Source organism: Symphodus melops, assembly GCF_947650265.1.
Source record: "Symphodus melops genome assembly, chromosome: 5".
Lineage (NCBI taxonomy): Eukaryota > Metazoa > Chordata > Actinopteri > Labriformes > Labridae > Symphodus > Symphodus melops.
In genome coordinates, this window is record NC_136695.1 from 27,363,592 (window position 1) to 27,379,621 (window position 16,030).

The 16,030-nt window shown below is 41.8% G+C and overlaps 1 protein-coding gene across 2 annotated transcripts in view; it reads right to left on the minus strand.

Annotated features, from left to right (window-relative positions):
* The window catches only part of sv2a (synaptic vesicle glycoprotein 2A), a 215,272-nt gene that overhangs the window by 174,486 nt on the left and 24,756 nt on the right, over positions 1 to 16,030 (minus strand). The window contains exons 3-13 of one of the 2 annotated variants that reach the window (XR_013778993.1): positions 11,958 to 12,138; positions 10,793 to 10,944; positions 10,416 to 10,549; positions 9,301 to 9,390; positions 8,618 to 8,725; positions 8,045 to 8,133; positions 7,702 to 7,866; positions 7,223 to 7,356; positions 6,027 to 6,233; positions 5,370 to 5,529; positions 3,978 to 4,431 (exon numbers count right to left, since the gene is read on the minus strand). Coding sequence is in view for 1 of the 2 variants with exons in the window: in XM_079342914.1 (XP_079199040.1) it covers positions 4,248 to 4,431; positions 5,370 to 5,529; positions 6,027 to 6,233; positions 7,223 to 7,356; positions 7,702 to 7,866; positions 8,045 to 8,133; positions 8,618 to 8,725; positions 9,301 to 9,390; positions 10,416 to 10,549; positions 10,793 to 10,944; positions 11,958 to 12,138 (1,604 nt within the window). In the remaining variant the exon portion in view is untranslated. Of the gene's footprint in view, positions 1 to 472; positions 4,432 to 5,369; positions 5,530 to 6,026; positions 6,234 to 7,222; positions 7,357 to 7,701; positions 7,867 to 8,044; positions 8,134 to 8,617; positions 8,726 to 9,300; positions 9,391 to 10,415; positions 10,550 to 10,792; positions 10,945 to 11,957; positions 12,139 to 16,030 lie in introns of those variants that run through there. The other variant, XM_079342914.1, reaches the window with a different exon arrangement.

Consider the following 16,030-nt stretch of genomic DNA (forward strand, 5'->3'; position numbering starts at 1 on the left):
AACATTAAGTGTCTACTACTGTTTACATTAATGTTGTGATTCACGAAAAAAATATTGACTTGAAATTATGGTGTTAGGGTAATAGGTTGCCATTTGTTCACCAGGCTAGTGCCATAACATAAAGTTTTATGAAACTATGTTTAATGAACATGGTCTTATTGGAACAAAGTAGCCTACTAAGTCTTCCAGCACTCCCTGAAGAAATTGTTTTTGTTTGGGTTTTTTTAAACAAAAGTTTGAAAATAGTTTTACTATGAGTTGTGCTGTTGTAAAAATGGTTAGTGCACATTGTGTGCAAAAATTGTTTCAATTTCAATGTCAGATTTCCAATATTTATACTTGCAACCTGCCTAAGCAGCAGGAGCAACTTGGGGTTCAGAATAGTTTTTTTGCAGCAGAAGGATTCTAACCATGTTGAAAAATGTGGAACAATATTTATAGAAATAAAAAAACCAACAACAGTTGACTTGAGTAATTTTTGCACTTGTTTATTCTTCATGGTTCTTTGTTATCCATTGTGATTCCAAAGGGTCAGACACACAGCAGAGTGTGAACCCAATCAAAAATCAACAATGAGAAAATATAAGAAAAAAACCTCACACACCTTTAAACAGAACTGATGTCGTCACATTTAGGCTAACTATGATTCATAATCGGTATTTAACATTGATGTATTTACTTATATTTCATCCTCATTTTTTACAAAATACACAAAATCAAAGACAACATACATCATTGTTCATTTACACTTTTTTTATAGAACTTTTTTTTATATATTCATGGTTCCACAAACTGTTTCTATACTTACAAACAATCAACTACAGTTTCTACAGCACAGTACAATGACAAAGGTGATAAATTCTTTGTTACATTTAATTATTAATGGCAATGCAATCTTATTGACAAAAGCCTCAAGACTTCGGGTTGTTTTTAGAGAGTACACACAAATGTTAGCTGTTAAGTCCGGTGTCATTATTAAGCCAACACTCAGCATTTTAGAGGACAAGGCCAGCATATATCGTCGTGTGCTCCGATTCCCAGTCGATTCAAAGAGGAGAACAGGAGACAAATACCCAAACACTTATTGCTTTGTTAACTTTTTGCACTCACAATTGACTGTTGCTCCCGCAACAAGTTAATTATACAAAAAAAACCCTGTAACATAAGCTAAGATATGTATCTACCAGACAATTTAGACTTAGAAGGAGCCTGAACTGAGTCACTGAGACAGGTTAGCGCTTTAACGGCAATCCATTTTGAACAATTACAACAGTTATCTTGACATCGTTGTTCTTCATTTCATGGGTGAAACAGGACGACATACAGAGAGTAGGACTGCTGATGCTTAGCTTTAATATTTGTACAGTAAATGTGACTTATTATATATTATCAATGTGCTTTTAAAAGGGGAATTTAGACTAACTTTCTTTTCGCATGTGCTGGCCGTTTTGGCTCCTGAAGCCTTTAGTTCATGCAGTTTCAAAAAGAGAGCGCGGGCCGGACTCCGGAAGACAGATTCTCAGATGAATCGCGAAAAGTCTTCAACATAATGAGCCCAGTTGCTCTCACGTTGCATGATTAAAAGTTCAAAAATAACTGACTGCAAATTTCCAGGGGTCCAAAGCTTTGAAGAGCCATCTTATTAGTTACACTATAAGTATCTTTATTTACATATATTCATATCTATAACAGAGAACTGATGGTGTAATGCGTAAACTCAGGCCATACAAAATATTTGGCAATAATTAAGGAGAGATGGCACACTCATAGATAATGAATCAGATGTCAAATCGTGGACATAAATCAGAGAGAGGGTTTGAAATGTAAGGGGGCAGGTCGTCAAAGCACCCATGTTCACAACTGCACTCGTGTTCACAATCTTGTCATTTGGTTGGTTTTGGTCTTTGTGCTCTTGCCAAAAACACCTCGCTCTTTTTCGTACACCTCCAGCAAGGCTGCATCAAATTGTGTCTTGAAGAACTCAAGGCATTCACGATTGTGCATGTACGAGAGAGTACATTTAGTGCAACGGGTCGTCTAGTTACTTAACTGTCTTGAGTCTATGTATGGCTGCTATCCTACAAAATGGCAGTCAGGATGAGAACTTATTGTCAATCTTTTTTTTTGTTAGGATTGTGTTGTCTTTTACCCTGCAATTGTGAACGCGTCACTCTAGCTTTATTAGTTCAGGGGAATGTTGTTGTCATTTTTGCCGACACTCTGTGCTTTTAAAGTCATTGGATGGATGACAGGCAGCCCTTGGCAGTGAGTTCTCTACGGTGAATCTCATGTTGTATCTAGCTACATTTGTATCATTTAATAGTTTCATAAAGCACAAGTAAACACGTTCCAGTGCACTCCAAAGCCATACTCCGTGAGCTATCATTTAGACGGCAATAAATCACCACTGTTCCAGTACATACACATCGCACGCTAAGAAAATGAAAATCGGAAGAAGGACAACTTCACTGCTATTCTAAATTTTGCCGCAGAGTTTTCCAGCAGTTTCACTAAACAGCCCCTTTGATGCTACTCTCTGCCCACGGAACGAGAGAAGCCTGAAAGATTAGACGACAGGTTATCCTCGCCCTGCGTGTTATCAGTTATCAATCCAAGACGGCTACCCCACGACCAATCACAAACCTGAAAAGTTTAGCCAAATGTCAAACGCTAAAAGACATTAAAAAATAAAAAAAAATCCCAATATTGCACGGAGGTTCAATATTGCACCAAGAAGCACACTCACATCAATATAAACATTCAGTTCACACAAATATTTTGATTATAGTTTATCTGTCATCTCTTACACACTTAACACAATTCGTGCCTGCAGTGAAACCATAAAAGCTGAAGGTGAAGGGTTGTTTTCTTCTTTTTTTTTTTTTGACCCCCTGACTACTTGCCTTTCTTCCGTTTGTAATGTTTAATATGTGTGATGTGTGTAAATAAAGGATCATCTTTATTTTGGGGGAGTGTGCTCTAAGATTGTTTACTGCTACGGACAGCAGAATAAAAGCACTGCGCTGTCTTCTGTGGGGTGGAAATGTAAAAAGAAACGAGATCAAATTAATCCAGACTTATCAAACTTGTCAAAAATGTAACTTTCCATAAATGTACATACATACTTTATGACATGCATATCACCCTCCAAACAGATTTGATAAGAGGCAAACGTACTGTAAGTCCAGGAGGAGGGAGGGGGGTACCAACAAGGCATTTCTTACAAAGGGATACACAGTATGATGAGAAGTGGTGACTGACTGCGAGTTTCTGAACATTTTCATCAAGTCAAGAAAATGTTCGGGGACATTCACACAGGCTAATGGTTGTGCTTCAAATGTACATTTTAACAAAGACTTTGATTGTTGTGATGAAATGGCGGCACAGAATTTAAGACATGGCATGGGAAACATACATTTAACGTTGTTTTTTTGTAACGTATCGTGACGTGATCAGAAAACCATGTTTTTAAAGGGAGAAGGGCTCTCGGTTGATCTCCTCGTCACGCTCTAACAACGAAAGCAAACCTGGAATGTTCTATCATCTAAAAAAATGGCAGTAAAGTCTGTACACCAACACAAGACCTTTAGGAAGAAAAAAAATAAATGAGGAGAGGTCTTTGTTTGAGAGAAAGCCAAGAGGGTTGAGTCTTGGTTTTACCCAGAAAAGTCAAAAATGCTTCAAATCAAGGCAGACAATGTCGCATTTTTGATTCTGTGTCCAACAATGGCAGCGTACTCGAGACTTGACAGGTGAGTTGAATTTGCTCAGGAGAATGGAGGTGACTACAGAGAACTTCGCAACAATGGCTAGTGGTCGTTTCTATGAGTCTATTTCCATGGCTCATCATCAAGAACCCCAGTCCCCTGACCTCCAACCCCAGGTGGATGTACTTTAACAGGGGAACCAAATCTAGAATTTCTATGTTATTAACAGGAAATAAAACGTCACTCTTTTACTGAGCGACTTTCCTTCACATTTAGCAATCTATAGAAGCTCAAGGTGTGTTCAAGCATTCTTATGTTTGACAGCTTCTACTGCATGGAGGAGGACCTATCAAAGTTTACAGCATATCTATGTCGCTCCTCTGTGTGGTCTTGAAGCGTGGTGCACTTACTTTACTCTATCAGTGCGAAGGAGGGGTTAGAGGGAAGGATTTTGAGGGCTCTTGAGCTCTTCATTCACAGTGCGGCGAAAACTCTTCTGCTTCTCCCCCCTCCCCCCCCCGGAAAGCTGACGGCGCCACACTATTGCAGCACCTGACCCCGCGTCTCTGGTAGTTTAAGGGCCAGAAAACTGCCCGCCGCCAGCGCCCCCGAGGCAAAGAGGATGGGCACGGCCTTGGTGATACCAACGAACGAGGTGAAGATGCTGATGCCTAAGACAGCTGCTAGTTTACAGAGGGCGTTGAGGAAGCCGAACGCTGTGGTCCTGAGAAAGAGAAAGGAGGCAGAAAGAGCACACAGTCACTCAGCTGTTTGCACGTTTACAGACTGTTTTAAACTTATAATATGTGAATTTCAGAGTAGATCTCTGGAAACAAAACACAGCTGTCCTGGCCCTCCCTCATGTTAGAGACACACGTACGACACGTAGTCTTTGAGCCTCTGAGCCATGAGACGTGTATGATACGTTACATGTCTCTTGCATCTCTCGCTCACATCGTTTCCATTTAAACCTTTTCACGCATCTACAGATCAATGTTCTTAGTGTGTTTATCCAGGTTTTATTTACTCGTGTTGCTGTTTTTCTGCACAGTAACACACCACACGTTTGTATAGCATAGATGCACATCTGCAGCGTTACAACATGTAACATACATCACATGCTCATGGCTAACTGTGTTCAGCTCTAATATATACTGGGTGGGAATATAATAATGAACCATTGGTGTTGAGATGCAGAGCTGTTCTCTCTTAACATGAGTGTGAAGAGCGACACCCGAATGCCTCAATGTTGTTGCTTGTAGGGTGTCTACTTAGCCACAAGATGGCGCAACATCTTACAGAATGAAAATTCAAAGGCTGATTTCGCACACAAAGAAACATGTTCTTATTTTGGTTGATTTTATGATTATGTTTTATTTAATATTTTATATTCTACTTTTTTCATAAAGGATTAAAAAAATGTGTTTCCAAATTATTCTTTTTAAAGAGGGACCGCAAAGAACGAGGAAAAGATCCTCTCAGGCCATTAGGTGGCAACAGGGCCGCTGTATGCTTTGCATCACAAGGACGACCAATGAGTTCACCGCACAATGTCATCCATCGCTGTAAGCCAGCCAATCATCGACGGGCGAGTCTCGTGACAGCATTTAACACGTAATCTACAGTGTCAGGGAGATTTCAGGGCATGCCTATATTTCCTACCTCTTGTCAGAGGGATAGAGCTCCACCGTCAGCACATCGAGGGCGTTCCAGGAAGCGATGCTGATTCCCCCAAACAGGCAGAGCAGAGCAATCATGGCCGACTCGCTGTTGCCAAAGGACAGGAAGAAACAGCTGACGCAAGAAATCACGCTGGAGCCCGCTGGAGAGAGACACACGGAGAAGAGATGTTTTAAGTAAGGAAGGGAATCCTTCTGCAACAAATACTGTCATATAAAGCACAACTTCAAAGTGTGACGAGACAGAACTTCAGTTCGTCAGTGCTCTGTCCAAACCATTCGACCTTTGTGAAGAAAGAACATCATAATAAGAAGAGATCTGTTCTTGGGACATGTATTGTTTGATACTATGCAAAAACGTTGTTTTACAGTTTATGCATGAAAACTACTTTTATAAGTCCTAAACAGCTGTTTATCATCGAATGTGTAGTTCAACAGTAATATCTTTTGAACATGTAAAAATACAAATAAAGAGCGAAGAAAACAAATATTAAAAAAAGTTATCTGGACACAATGAATGAGATTATGCAAATGTAATAAACATGTCCGAACAGGAGTGGGAAGAAGTATAAACCTATTTAATCCCACCCCTTCTCACTTGAGTTTCCCATGCTGAGTAAGCGGTCGGTGTTCAGATTACCTAGCATCCTCAGCCGCCCGATCTTGTCCATGAGCAGCGCAGAGACAATGTTGCCAGGCAACACAGCCAAGGTGCCCAGGAAACTGACGAAGTAGACCATGTAGGCATTGTTTTCATCGCTGACGTCACTGAGCACGCAGCCCTCTTTGTTGTGCAGGAAGGTGCTGTTGATGAGCCGGCTGTTCACCAACCTGTACTTGAAGAGATCTGTGGAGAGAAGAGGGAGGTAAAGAGGACTGATAAAGAGTGAACACAGACGTGTTGAACAGGTTTAATTTTGACAGGACGGGGAGAAAAGTGAGGGGTCTGGCTTTTATCCGTGGAAGAGTGATGCAAGGTGGAAACAGCTGCTGACAGAAAAGTCGACGATGACATTTTCTAAAATTCACAGGATTGAGTTTTCCTCTTCTTCCTTTTCTGACATATCTGTGGAAAATCAATGCCGAGGTTTGACATGAGAGATAGCTCCAATTTTCAGAAAATGAAATATTAAAAGGATTCAGTCTGGGTTGCTAGGAGACGTTGCAGCTCTGCAAACCTGAATAAAGAGTAAAATCGTTCGGTCAGTGGAGGGTAAAAAAAAAAAAAGGACGGTAACTGAGACATTTGCACAAACAGCTGCAGCTTCATTTTTAAATATCAGGAGAAATAAAGACGAACAAACTGACCAAACACTCAATCTTTATATTGTGAGATACAATGTGTTCTATTGTAAACATATTAGATAGTACAGCAACTACAGCAGAGAAGAGAAGGGTAATTCCACAGCCGGGTTTCGGGCGCCGCCATCTTGCCATTGCTGTCATGAGAAGAGAATTACACGAATAATCAAAAAAGTATTTATTCAATTTTCATGTGATGACTTGAATTTGCAAGTTGTAGAATATTTTAATGGTAAACTATGTAAGATGAATAATTTCTGAAGATTGTGACACAGATTTCTTAAAGTCATTCAGCCTTCAGCAGTCTGAGGAGGAGAACCTACAGGAGGCCTTTCTCAAACATAAAGATATTTAGATCCTGAAATAAAGTCGACTTTAAGAGTTTTTATTGGTACAATACAATTTATTTTTAAATGCTGATTTAAATGTGTCACAGTCTCAGTGACGCAAACTGATACCGTCTCTGTGTGTGTGTGTGTGTGTGTGTGTGTGTGTGTGTGTGTGTGTGTGTGTGTGTGTGTGTTTGTTTTCTACCTGTGTTGTAGAAGAGGGTGGCGATGAAGGTGCAGTTCTTGAAGAAGGTGTTGCTGGAGGTGATATCTTCAAAGTAACACTCCTCGAACAGCGAGTCTTCGAACACCATAGACCTCATCTTTAAATTCATAAATCTGTAACAGGCAGGGATGACAGAAGTCAAGAAATGGAGACGTGAACAGATGGATTATGGGAGTGCAGAGAGATCAAACATGAAGATGCAAAGTCTTTTATAACAAGGCTTGAAAGTGTGAGGGAGAAAGATGTTTCATTAACATATAACATTTTGAATTTTAACACAGTCATCAAAGTCTGGAAATGCTAAAAGCATGTTTACCATAAACCAACAAATATATTCATGCAAACAGCAGTGAATATATGAGACGTGTTTAATTTATTCCTAAGCCTTCGGATCAAAGGCCTTGACTGTCCGTTTAATCCAAGATGAGTGTGCGGGGACGCATGCTGTCTTGACTCACTTGTCGTTAAAGTACTCTCCCTGGCGGTGGACCTGGTTTTCCAGGGTGAAGTTAAAGGTGACGTGTTCAACCTTCTCCTTGACGAACACCTTGGTGCGCGAGGCGTACTCCTGTTTCTGCAGGTACTTGATCATGTCGGGGAACCACACCGTCAGACCGTAGTAGCTGGAAAAGACAGAGGAGGAGGAGAGAGTGCAGAACACATGAACAAGATGTAAACTCTACCTCAGGAACAGTCTGCAAAGTCATCCACACATTACTGCTACGACCAGCAGCAGTCAGCAAATAACTGAACTGGTTCTAGTAAGCGGTAGTGTTCACCCTGCCTTTAACCTCATCTCACCTGAAGGACATGGAGAACCAAACAGCCATCATCATGTAGGTGGTGCGGCGGTACTCTGGAGAGAAAATGCTAAGGAAGTTACTCCACACCTAAAGGAACAAACACAGAGACGTGGAGACAAAAGCGACCCAATGAGAAAACAATAAATATGCAGTACAGTCAAATAAAAAGTAAATATAGACCAGGCACCTCTGAAAACAAGCAGCAGCTGCAATAACTCAACACAAACTCCCAGAATCCCCTCCGAGTCATAAAGTCAACAGATCCTGTCACTAAATACACGCCGTCCACAAAGATGAAGACTCTGACTGTCACGTCAGGAAAAACTCAGAAGGCTCTTCTGACATCATGTTAGTTCACTTTGTTGAATGAGCTAATTAATGAGATATGAGAGGCTTTGTAATCCTTATTGAGCCGTTAAATTCACCAAACGTAAGTTCAGGTTTAATACCAAATTAAAATGTAAAAAAGATGTATGTTTTATATACTTTAACAATCAGGAAGTGTTGTAGTCTAAACGACGCTAATAACGACCGAGACAAGACTGAGTTAAAAACAAACAGGGTTTGTCACCTGGTGGAAAAGAGTAGTCAGCTTGATCCTCCACTTTAGATGCCAGGCGGCACCATCTCCCAGGTCCACCAGATCATCCATCTGCTTCACCGTTTTGATTGTGGTCACCTGGAAAGAACAGAAGGAGAAAAAACTAGTGAGCACACATCCAAACAAAATGGAAACAACAACCTGGAAACAGCCATTAAATCATTAGATATACAGTAAAATATCAATTAGAAAAGGTTTTTAAAAAATGGAGTAATAACTGCCAAATCATGCCCAAAGATCACTAAAACAGGAAGTTGTTTATTTACAGACACTTATTATAATTCATGGAGTTTCATTATAATTACTTGTTACCATACTTTCCAAAAAGGATCTTCAATTAGCGATCAAACATCTGAGACATTTTTAACCTATCAGTGATCACCTGAGCATTAACACTAAGATGATGGTGTTTTAAGTGTTCCTGTTATCATATACCATCTTCATTAAAATTGAACACAAGCCGTGCGGCTCGAAGCTTTAAGAGATTACAGTAGTTAAAAGAAAGTGTTTCAAATGTTTAATATGCTAATTTATGCAGCACAGAGCTCAAAACCTGCTGCAGGCAGGAACACATGCACTGTGTGAACACTGAGGTTTTTTTTAACTGCATGCAGACAGTAGTTGTTGTTTTTTCTTCCTTCGATGTTACTTACAGAGAAGACCCTCTCTGGGTAACCCTTGGCCCTCATGTTGGTGTCATGGACCTGCTTCAGAATCATCCACGCCTCGTCGTGCTTCCCGTTCTGAAGGAGAGGAATCAATAAAAGCAAATAGCAGCCATCGTAAGCTGAGCTCAGTATTTTAGCATCTCTTAATAGTTTGAGTTGTTTCGTTTCCTGTGAGGGATTTAGTGTTGGACTGTTGATCTTCAGTACCAGTAGGCCCGTCTTGAAAAGACTAATACACAAACTGGTTAAAAATTGTCTTCATGTTCTGACATTAATTAAGATCTCATGCGCTCTGAAAATGAAATGACAAAAATCTGTCATCTGTAGCAGCTGTAAACACGTAAGAACTTCGACCAACGTCTGCACGAAACCAAGTTTTATTAAACCAATCAGGCCTCTCTACCCAATGCATGCACGAGCTCACACTCAAAGGACCAAAGGTGCATGTAAGTGAGGGGTGCATCTTTTGGGGGAGCACAGAGGGGAGGCGGTGAATACGGAGAACGGAGAGGATGTTGTTTTTGAAAATGAGCTCCCCTGCTTCGTTCGGTTTAGAAAAAAAAGCTCTGTTGAGGTATTCTGCTGTATTAACAGTTTGACAGCTAACAGTGGCTGAAATATAAACACGGATATAAAATACAGTTGAATATTTAATGATTCTGATGCATCTTAAATATTGGGATCAGAATCATACTGAACAGCAAAAATCCCCAACACACCAGGTGACCTTATACTGTAAAACAGCTGTAACAGATTCCTTCATGAACGGACAATTCAGAGCCTAAAACTGGATTTTACTTCCAACTTTCCACTTTACTCTTTCCTCTGTTACAATTCAAAGTGAAGTGAAAAGTGAAAGATTTTAGATATACTCTTTTCACATTGTGCTACCCTGCAGTTTAGATTAGGATTTACACATTTATTTATCTATTCAAAATATTCTGTAAAACGTGAGCTTCGTCTGCAGCACAGCGTCCTCCAATGTGCAAGCGCGCCGATGCTTTTCTGTTTCAAGGCTCTTTGTGTATTCATGAAGAGAAAAATGCATTCCAATAATGTTTTCCACAAGGTCTGAGTGTGCAGAGAGCTGACGTGCTGACCTCCAGGTAGAAGCGCGGGCTCTCAGGCATGGTGGTGAGGGCAGAGATGGCCGCCACAGCGGGTAAGGCACACACCAGCACAAAGACACGCCAGCTGTGGAACTGGTAGGCCGAACCCATCTGGAAACTCCAGCCTATAAGAAGAGAGAGGAAGAGGACAGAAAACATGAGCTGAGATGCAGCTGCAGGAGCTAAATAATGAGCACAAGTGAACTAGTCAGGTACTGAAGGAAGTTACTTCAACCCTAGCATCCTATTTCTAAATGTTTATGTCAATTAAAAATGATTAAAATGACTGATTAATCCGCTGACTAACAAGCATACATATTGACTCTGACAATGGCTTCTTGATGGAGTGATCTGTGCGAGCCTCTCACCGTAGTGTGGGATGATGGCCCAGGCCATGGCAGAGGCGTAGATACCGCCGATCATCCAAAACATGCAGAGCCAGCTCAGATGCTCTCCTCGCTTTTCCTGAGCCAGGAACTCCGAGTAATAGGAAAACACGATGGGGATGGAGCCGCCGATGCTGTGGAGAACAGAGAGGAGCAGAGATTTAAAGGCGAGTGGAAGAAACACCTGAGGATGGACCCATAAGTGGAGGTTAATAGACTGTTAGACGAGTATAGAGAAGTACAGTTACATGAAAAAGGCCAATAAAGGACAAAAACGTGAATATCAATAACAAGTTAAAGCATCATTAGAGCGAGCGAGTGATTTACAAAAGACAGAGAAGCCTTGAGGTTGATGAAGAATGAACATTAAAGTCTTAAAAGCCGTCCATTAACGCCCGGCTGACTGCAGTCGATAGCGGCTTCTTTACGACCTCGTTGAACATCTTCCATCACAACAGTTTACGACCCGATGGGAACAGATTCTGGGAACAGATTCAAACTCAGGGCTCTGCCACTTGAAAGGGGGCAGTGTGGTTAACATGATGACTCAATTTGGACAAGTTCACCAAACTGCAAGCGGCAGAAACAGAACAGGCCACAACAGTTCAAAATAATAAAGAGAGTTCATTTCTGAGCTAGGTTACTGTGATATTAAAGTCTGAAGTCTGGTGGAAGTCATGCTTTCCAGTCAGACCTTGAAAATCAGAGATTTGGCTGCCATTTTGGTGACATTCAGCCACACAAGCAGAAACAAGAGGAGACCAGGATGCACTGGAGCCTGGAGAGCTGATGCGCCATTAAACTCAAGTTCAGGCTCATCGTAGGAAGATGGGGGATGTTACTTAATGAAATTACCTCCTTAAATGCAAGTACACAAAACCATCCAAAGGAACGAGGGCCGTTGAAAATCACATTCCTACACTGAAATGCAAAATAGCTCCTGAACACCCAACAATCTGAGGGTGGATTTTTTTCCATTAAAAGCTCCGCATTCGTATCTGTCCTCTGACATGTTGGACTGCTGTGCTTGTCAAGTCAAACGATGCACAAGAGCGGTCGTGACTGTTTCATTTCCAGGCCTGGCTGCTGTGTGTGTGTGTGTGTGTGTGTGTGTGTGCGTGTGTGTGTGACTCATTCGTGTCCTCACCCCACACCAGAGGCCAGGCGGCAGAAGAGGAAGGAGATGTATCCCTGGACGAAGGATGAGAAGAAGGCAAACACGCTGTTGATAGAGAGGGAGATGAGGAGGGTCTGTCGTCGGCCGATCCGATCAGCCAGGCCGCCCCAAATGAAGGCCCCGACCATCATCCCCAGGTACACGATCAGACCTGAGGGGAGAGAGAGAGAGAGAGAGAGAGAGAGAGAGAGAGAGAGAGAGAGAGAGAGAGAGAGAGAGAGAGAGAGAGAGAGAGAGAGAGAGAGAGGGAGAGAGAGAGAGAGAGAGAGAGAGATAGGGGAGGAAGAGGGGAATGGCAGGGGATTGTAATGGGAGATATAACGAGGAAGGGAAGAGAGACAAAGGACATGATAATGAGGTTTTATTCACCAGGTAATTTGTTGATAATACTTCCACTCTCATTACATTTCCATTTCCAGGGATTGAAGCTGATTTAGCTCCTTTGTTGGGCTTCTCGGGTATAAAGCAAAAACACCAAACAGTGACAACAGAATCACCTGAACTGTACATAAAAGCACATTCTTTGTGCTTAGTTTATTACATTTCTGTTCAAGTCTGCTGGTTGACTTAAACTTTTTAATCTAACTTTTGATGCAACTTCTGTCCCTAAACATTTTTGGGAATCAGACCCAGGAGTGCTTTAACACCAGCCATGATAAAATCAGCCCTGAAAGTCAAGCTTGAAGATTTAAATGGATGTTTTTGGGGGTTTGGTGATATTCCGGTTATGGTCTGCTGCAGCGTTTTTTATCGACGGGAGCGAGACCTTTCGGGTTTGACGGACCGGAGTACGTGGAAGTTCAGAGATGAGGTCACCAGAGGGCTTAACACCACGGTGGAGCATTTAAATCAAGTTTCAACCGAGGATGACTTACTCCGATATACAGGATATGGATTGCTGCTACATGAGCAGGAAGTTTTCTTTGCAGTTTAAACTGAGGGGAGGGAAACATTCATCATTCACATAATAATGTCTTTATTACAGCTGGTTGGATTCAGCGCTGGTAAGTGGATTTTATATCGTTGGGCAGACTGTTTTAATAGCCTAGCTTATCTCCCACTGGCTGTAGCTTCACAATGAGCATTAATACTGAGGTTAAAATGTCAAACTGATTCATAAACAATCATCTAAAAAAACTCAAGGATGCATGAAAATAAAGCCGGGGCCTTCTTTCCCTTGGTTACTAGAAGTCTCTGTAAGGACGCAGAGCAGCTGCTAACAGAAACAAACAGCAGTGTGTCAACCCAGCCGTTTGATCCGAGGAGCTAACATGACTCACAAGTCATGAACTTCTCCAAGCTGGCCTCTCTCCCTCTGCGATTACCACACACACTTAGCTGCCTTATTGACATCCTGTCAGCAGCCTCCACGCCGCCCGAGTCTGCAGTGACACGAGTTATTGCTGAGATCACCCTGAATGAATAAGAAGGTAAAAAGCCGATGGTTGTGACATCTGTGTTCAGATCGTATGCTCCGTTTTAAGAACGAAAAAATAAAACTACTCTTAAATCGACGTTACATTGTTTTTGTCAAGCTGTAAATTAACTCACATGCCTCCATTTAACCTCTAATGTTTGTCTCTAACCTCCCCAAGCAGTAGGCTACAATGTTTCCACATCTTATAGCAAACCTCGAGTCAAGCATGTCGTCCATTTTAAATTAATTCACTTCACATCTTTAGCCAATAAAGCTTTTAATGCCTCATTAATGTTGGCAAACAAGTATCTGATCAGTCGACAAACAAATACATACTGATGGCTCCAGGCTCAGATCTACAACAACTTAAAGCGCATCTGAGATTAAAGGGGTGCAGCATGTTTCCCCGGTAAACAGACGGGTCACGTGCTTCACATGATGACCATCACATCACGGATGTAACAAACTGGAACTGAGTCACTGCTGTCAGATAAAAAAACAAACTATCCTGTTTTTTTTTCTTTTTTGCATCCATTCAACTGAAGGTGCAGAGATTTAAAATGAAGGTGCACTGCATCCTTTAGAACCATCCTAGAACCGGGTCTGGATGGTGCACTTGGTCCCAAGCTTTCACCCGTATCTCACTGACCTGAAATGTTACGTGCAATCAGTGTTCAAGATAAATGTAGTCAGTTAAAGCAAATGATTCCTCGGAGCATGCTCTATTGACCAAGAAAACAGAGTTAACCTGCTCTCTGAGCTGTGACAGAAGGGGCCTACATTTCCCAGGATGCACTGCGATTGAGCAAGTCTGCCTCCTCCATGCATCTGTACGCATCTTTGAACCGTGAATACGGTTAAAGATCAGAGTAAGCCAAAGCACAAGAAAAAAAGGTATCTTCCTCTCACATACCATCCTTTGCGCTCATATTTTTGGATGTTATTTGCGATACTCTGATTTGCTGATTCTGATTTGAAGTTTAAGTTTTGAAGCTGCAGACAAATTTTAGCCCAGCTGCATGTTGTTGGCTGTGCTGTGAGTGTACAAGGGGGCACGACGGCCAATCACAGCCCGTTCTGCAGCTCCCGACTGGTTAAATTCTTTACTGCATATTTTAAAATTTTATCCCCCATAAAAGATGTACTCGAACAGTATGAGACACATTCCCCCAACACTTTTTTTTTGTTTTTTTTACAATCATACAGTGATTCCTGGACTTACAGATAATAAGAGTCTTACAAGAAAAAATGCTTGGCTGGATATTATTCAGACGGAATACAATATTTATGACAAGAAAATCCCCGTTTAGCATTCATTCTTATGAATGTCTTTGCTTTGGACTGATATGAAATGGGGCTGTCCCTTTCTACTAGACATAAAGAGACGTTTAAAGTGCAGATAAATGTGTGTGTTTGCAGTGTGTGTGAGTCGTCCCTCCTTCCCTCTGACTGTCTGTGTTTTTCTGTTTAAACGCTGCAGTGCTGGATATGTGAAGAAGGTGACTTTCACTCCCTCCTCTGATCGATTGCAGGGGATATTCTGTGTGCATATGTTAGTGTGTCTCCATGTTCCCAGGTGGGTCTGCGAATGCTAACTCCTGTGAGCATGTATTGTCAACATTTTCATTTTCTCTTAGTGTGTACTTTGTCAGTGCGTGGGTGGTGTGTGTGTGTGTGTGTGTGTTTGGCAGAGCATGGAGACAGCTGTGAGCCTCTCCTCCTGACAGAACAGCTCATAGCAGCAACAACCAGAGATGATTGCTGGGCTCTTAGCCGTCGCCGCAATGCAGCAGCAGAGAGAGACAGAAGAACAGAACGACAGACAGACGACCACAGTGACCAGGAGAGACCGAGCTGTCAGGATCTCCCTATGTGAAGCTGTCTGACAATCTATGTGTGCTGTGTTGCTGAACAGGCAGCCTGCTCAGCATTCACCATCACTGGATCACTATCTCTGCCTCTCTCTCTCTGCCGCACTTTCACACATGCACCGCACTCCTGAAACTGTCCAGAGGGGATACAAGCGCGAACATAAACAGCCAACGTTTTACTGATTTATTCCTGCCACTCCCCTCAGTAAAAAGTCTGCATGAAGTTCGATTGAGACCAATTTGTGAAAACAGAATTTAAGTATCTTGAACATTTACGTGGAGCAGGTGGGCTGGGTGATGATTTCGTACAGGTCGACAGGTCGACTATACTCTGTTGTTGGACAGAAGGATTATAAATCAAAGTCATCATTCATAATCTATCACGGAGAAGACACTGCCAGCGCAAAACAGCCAGTTCAACCCTCTGCTCCTCCTCATCCCAAAAGTTATCTCACCTTTCTGATTCAGACAACTTGATACATTTCAGTTTCACAGCCTAAAAGAGTCAATCAGAGAATTTAGAATCCAGCATTAAGGAAACGAAGAGCAGCAGTTTGACAATTACGTTCACACGTCATTTAGAACTGATCAGCAGACGAGCAAATAAGAATCCAGATCTGAACCCTAACCCTAACCCTAACCCCATGAAAACCATATTTTATGGATGACTATTAGGAAGAAGGTGCAGGATTGAAGTTATATCTTCTGCCTACGCTGGAACTATCTCAGCTGATGCAACACCTGAAATGTTAGTA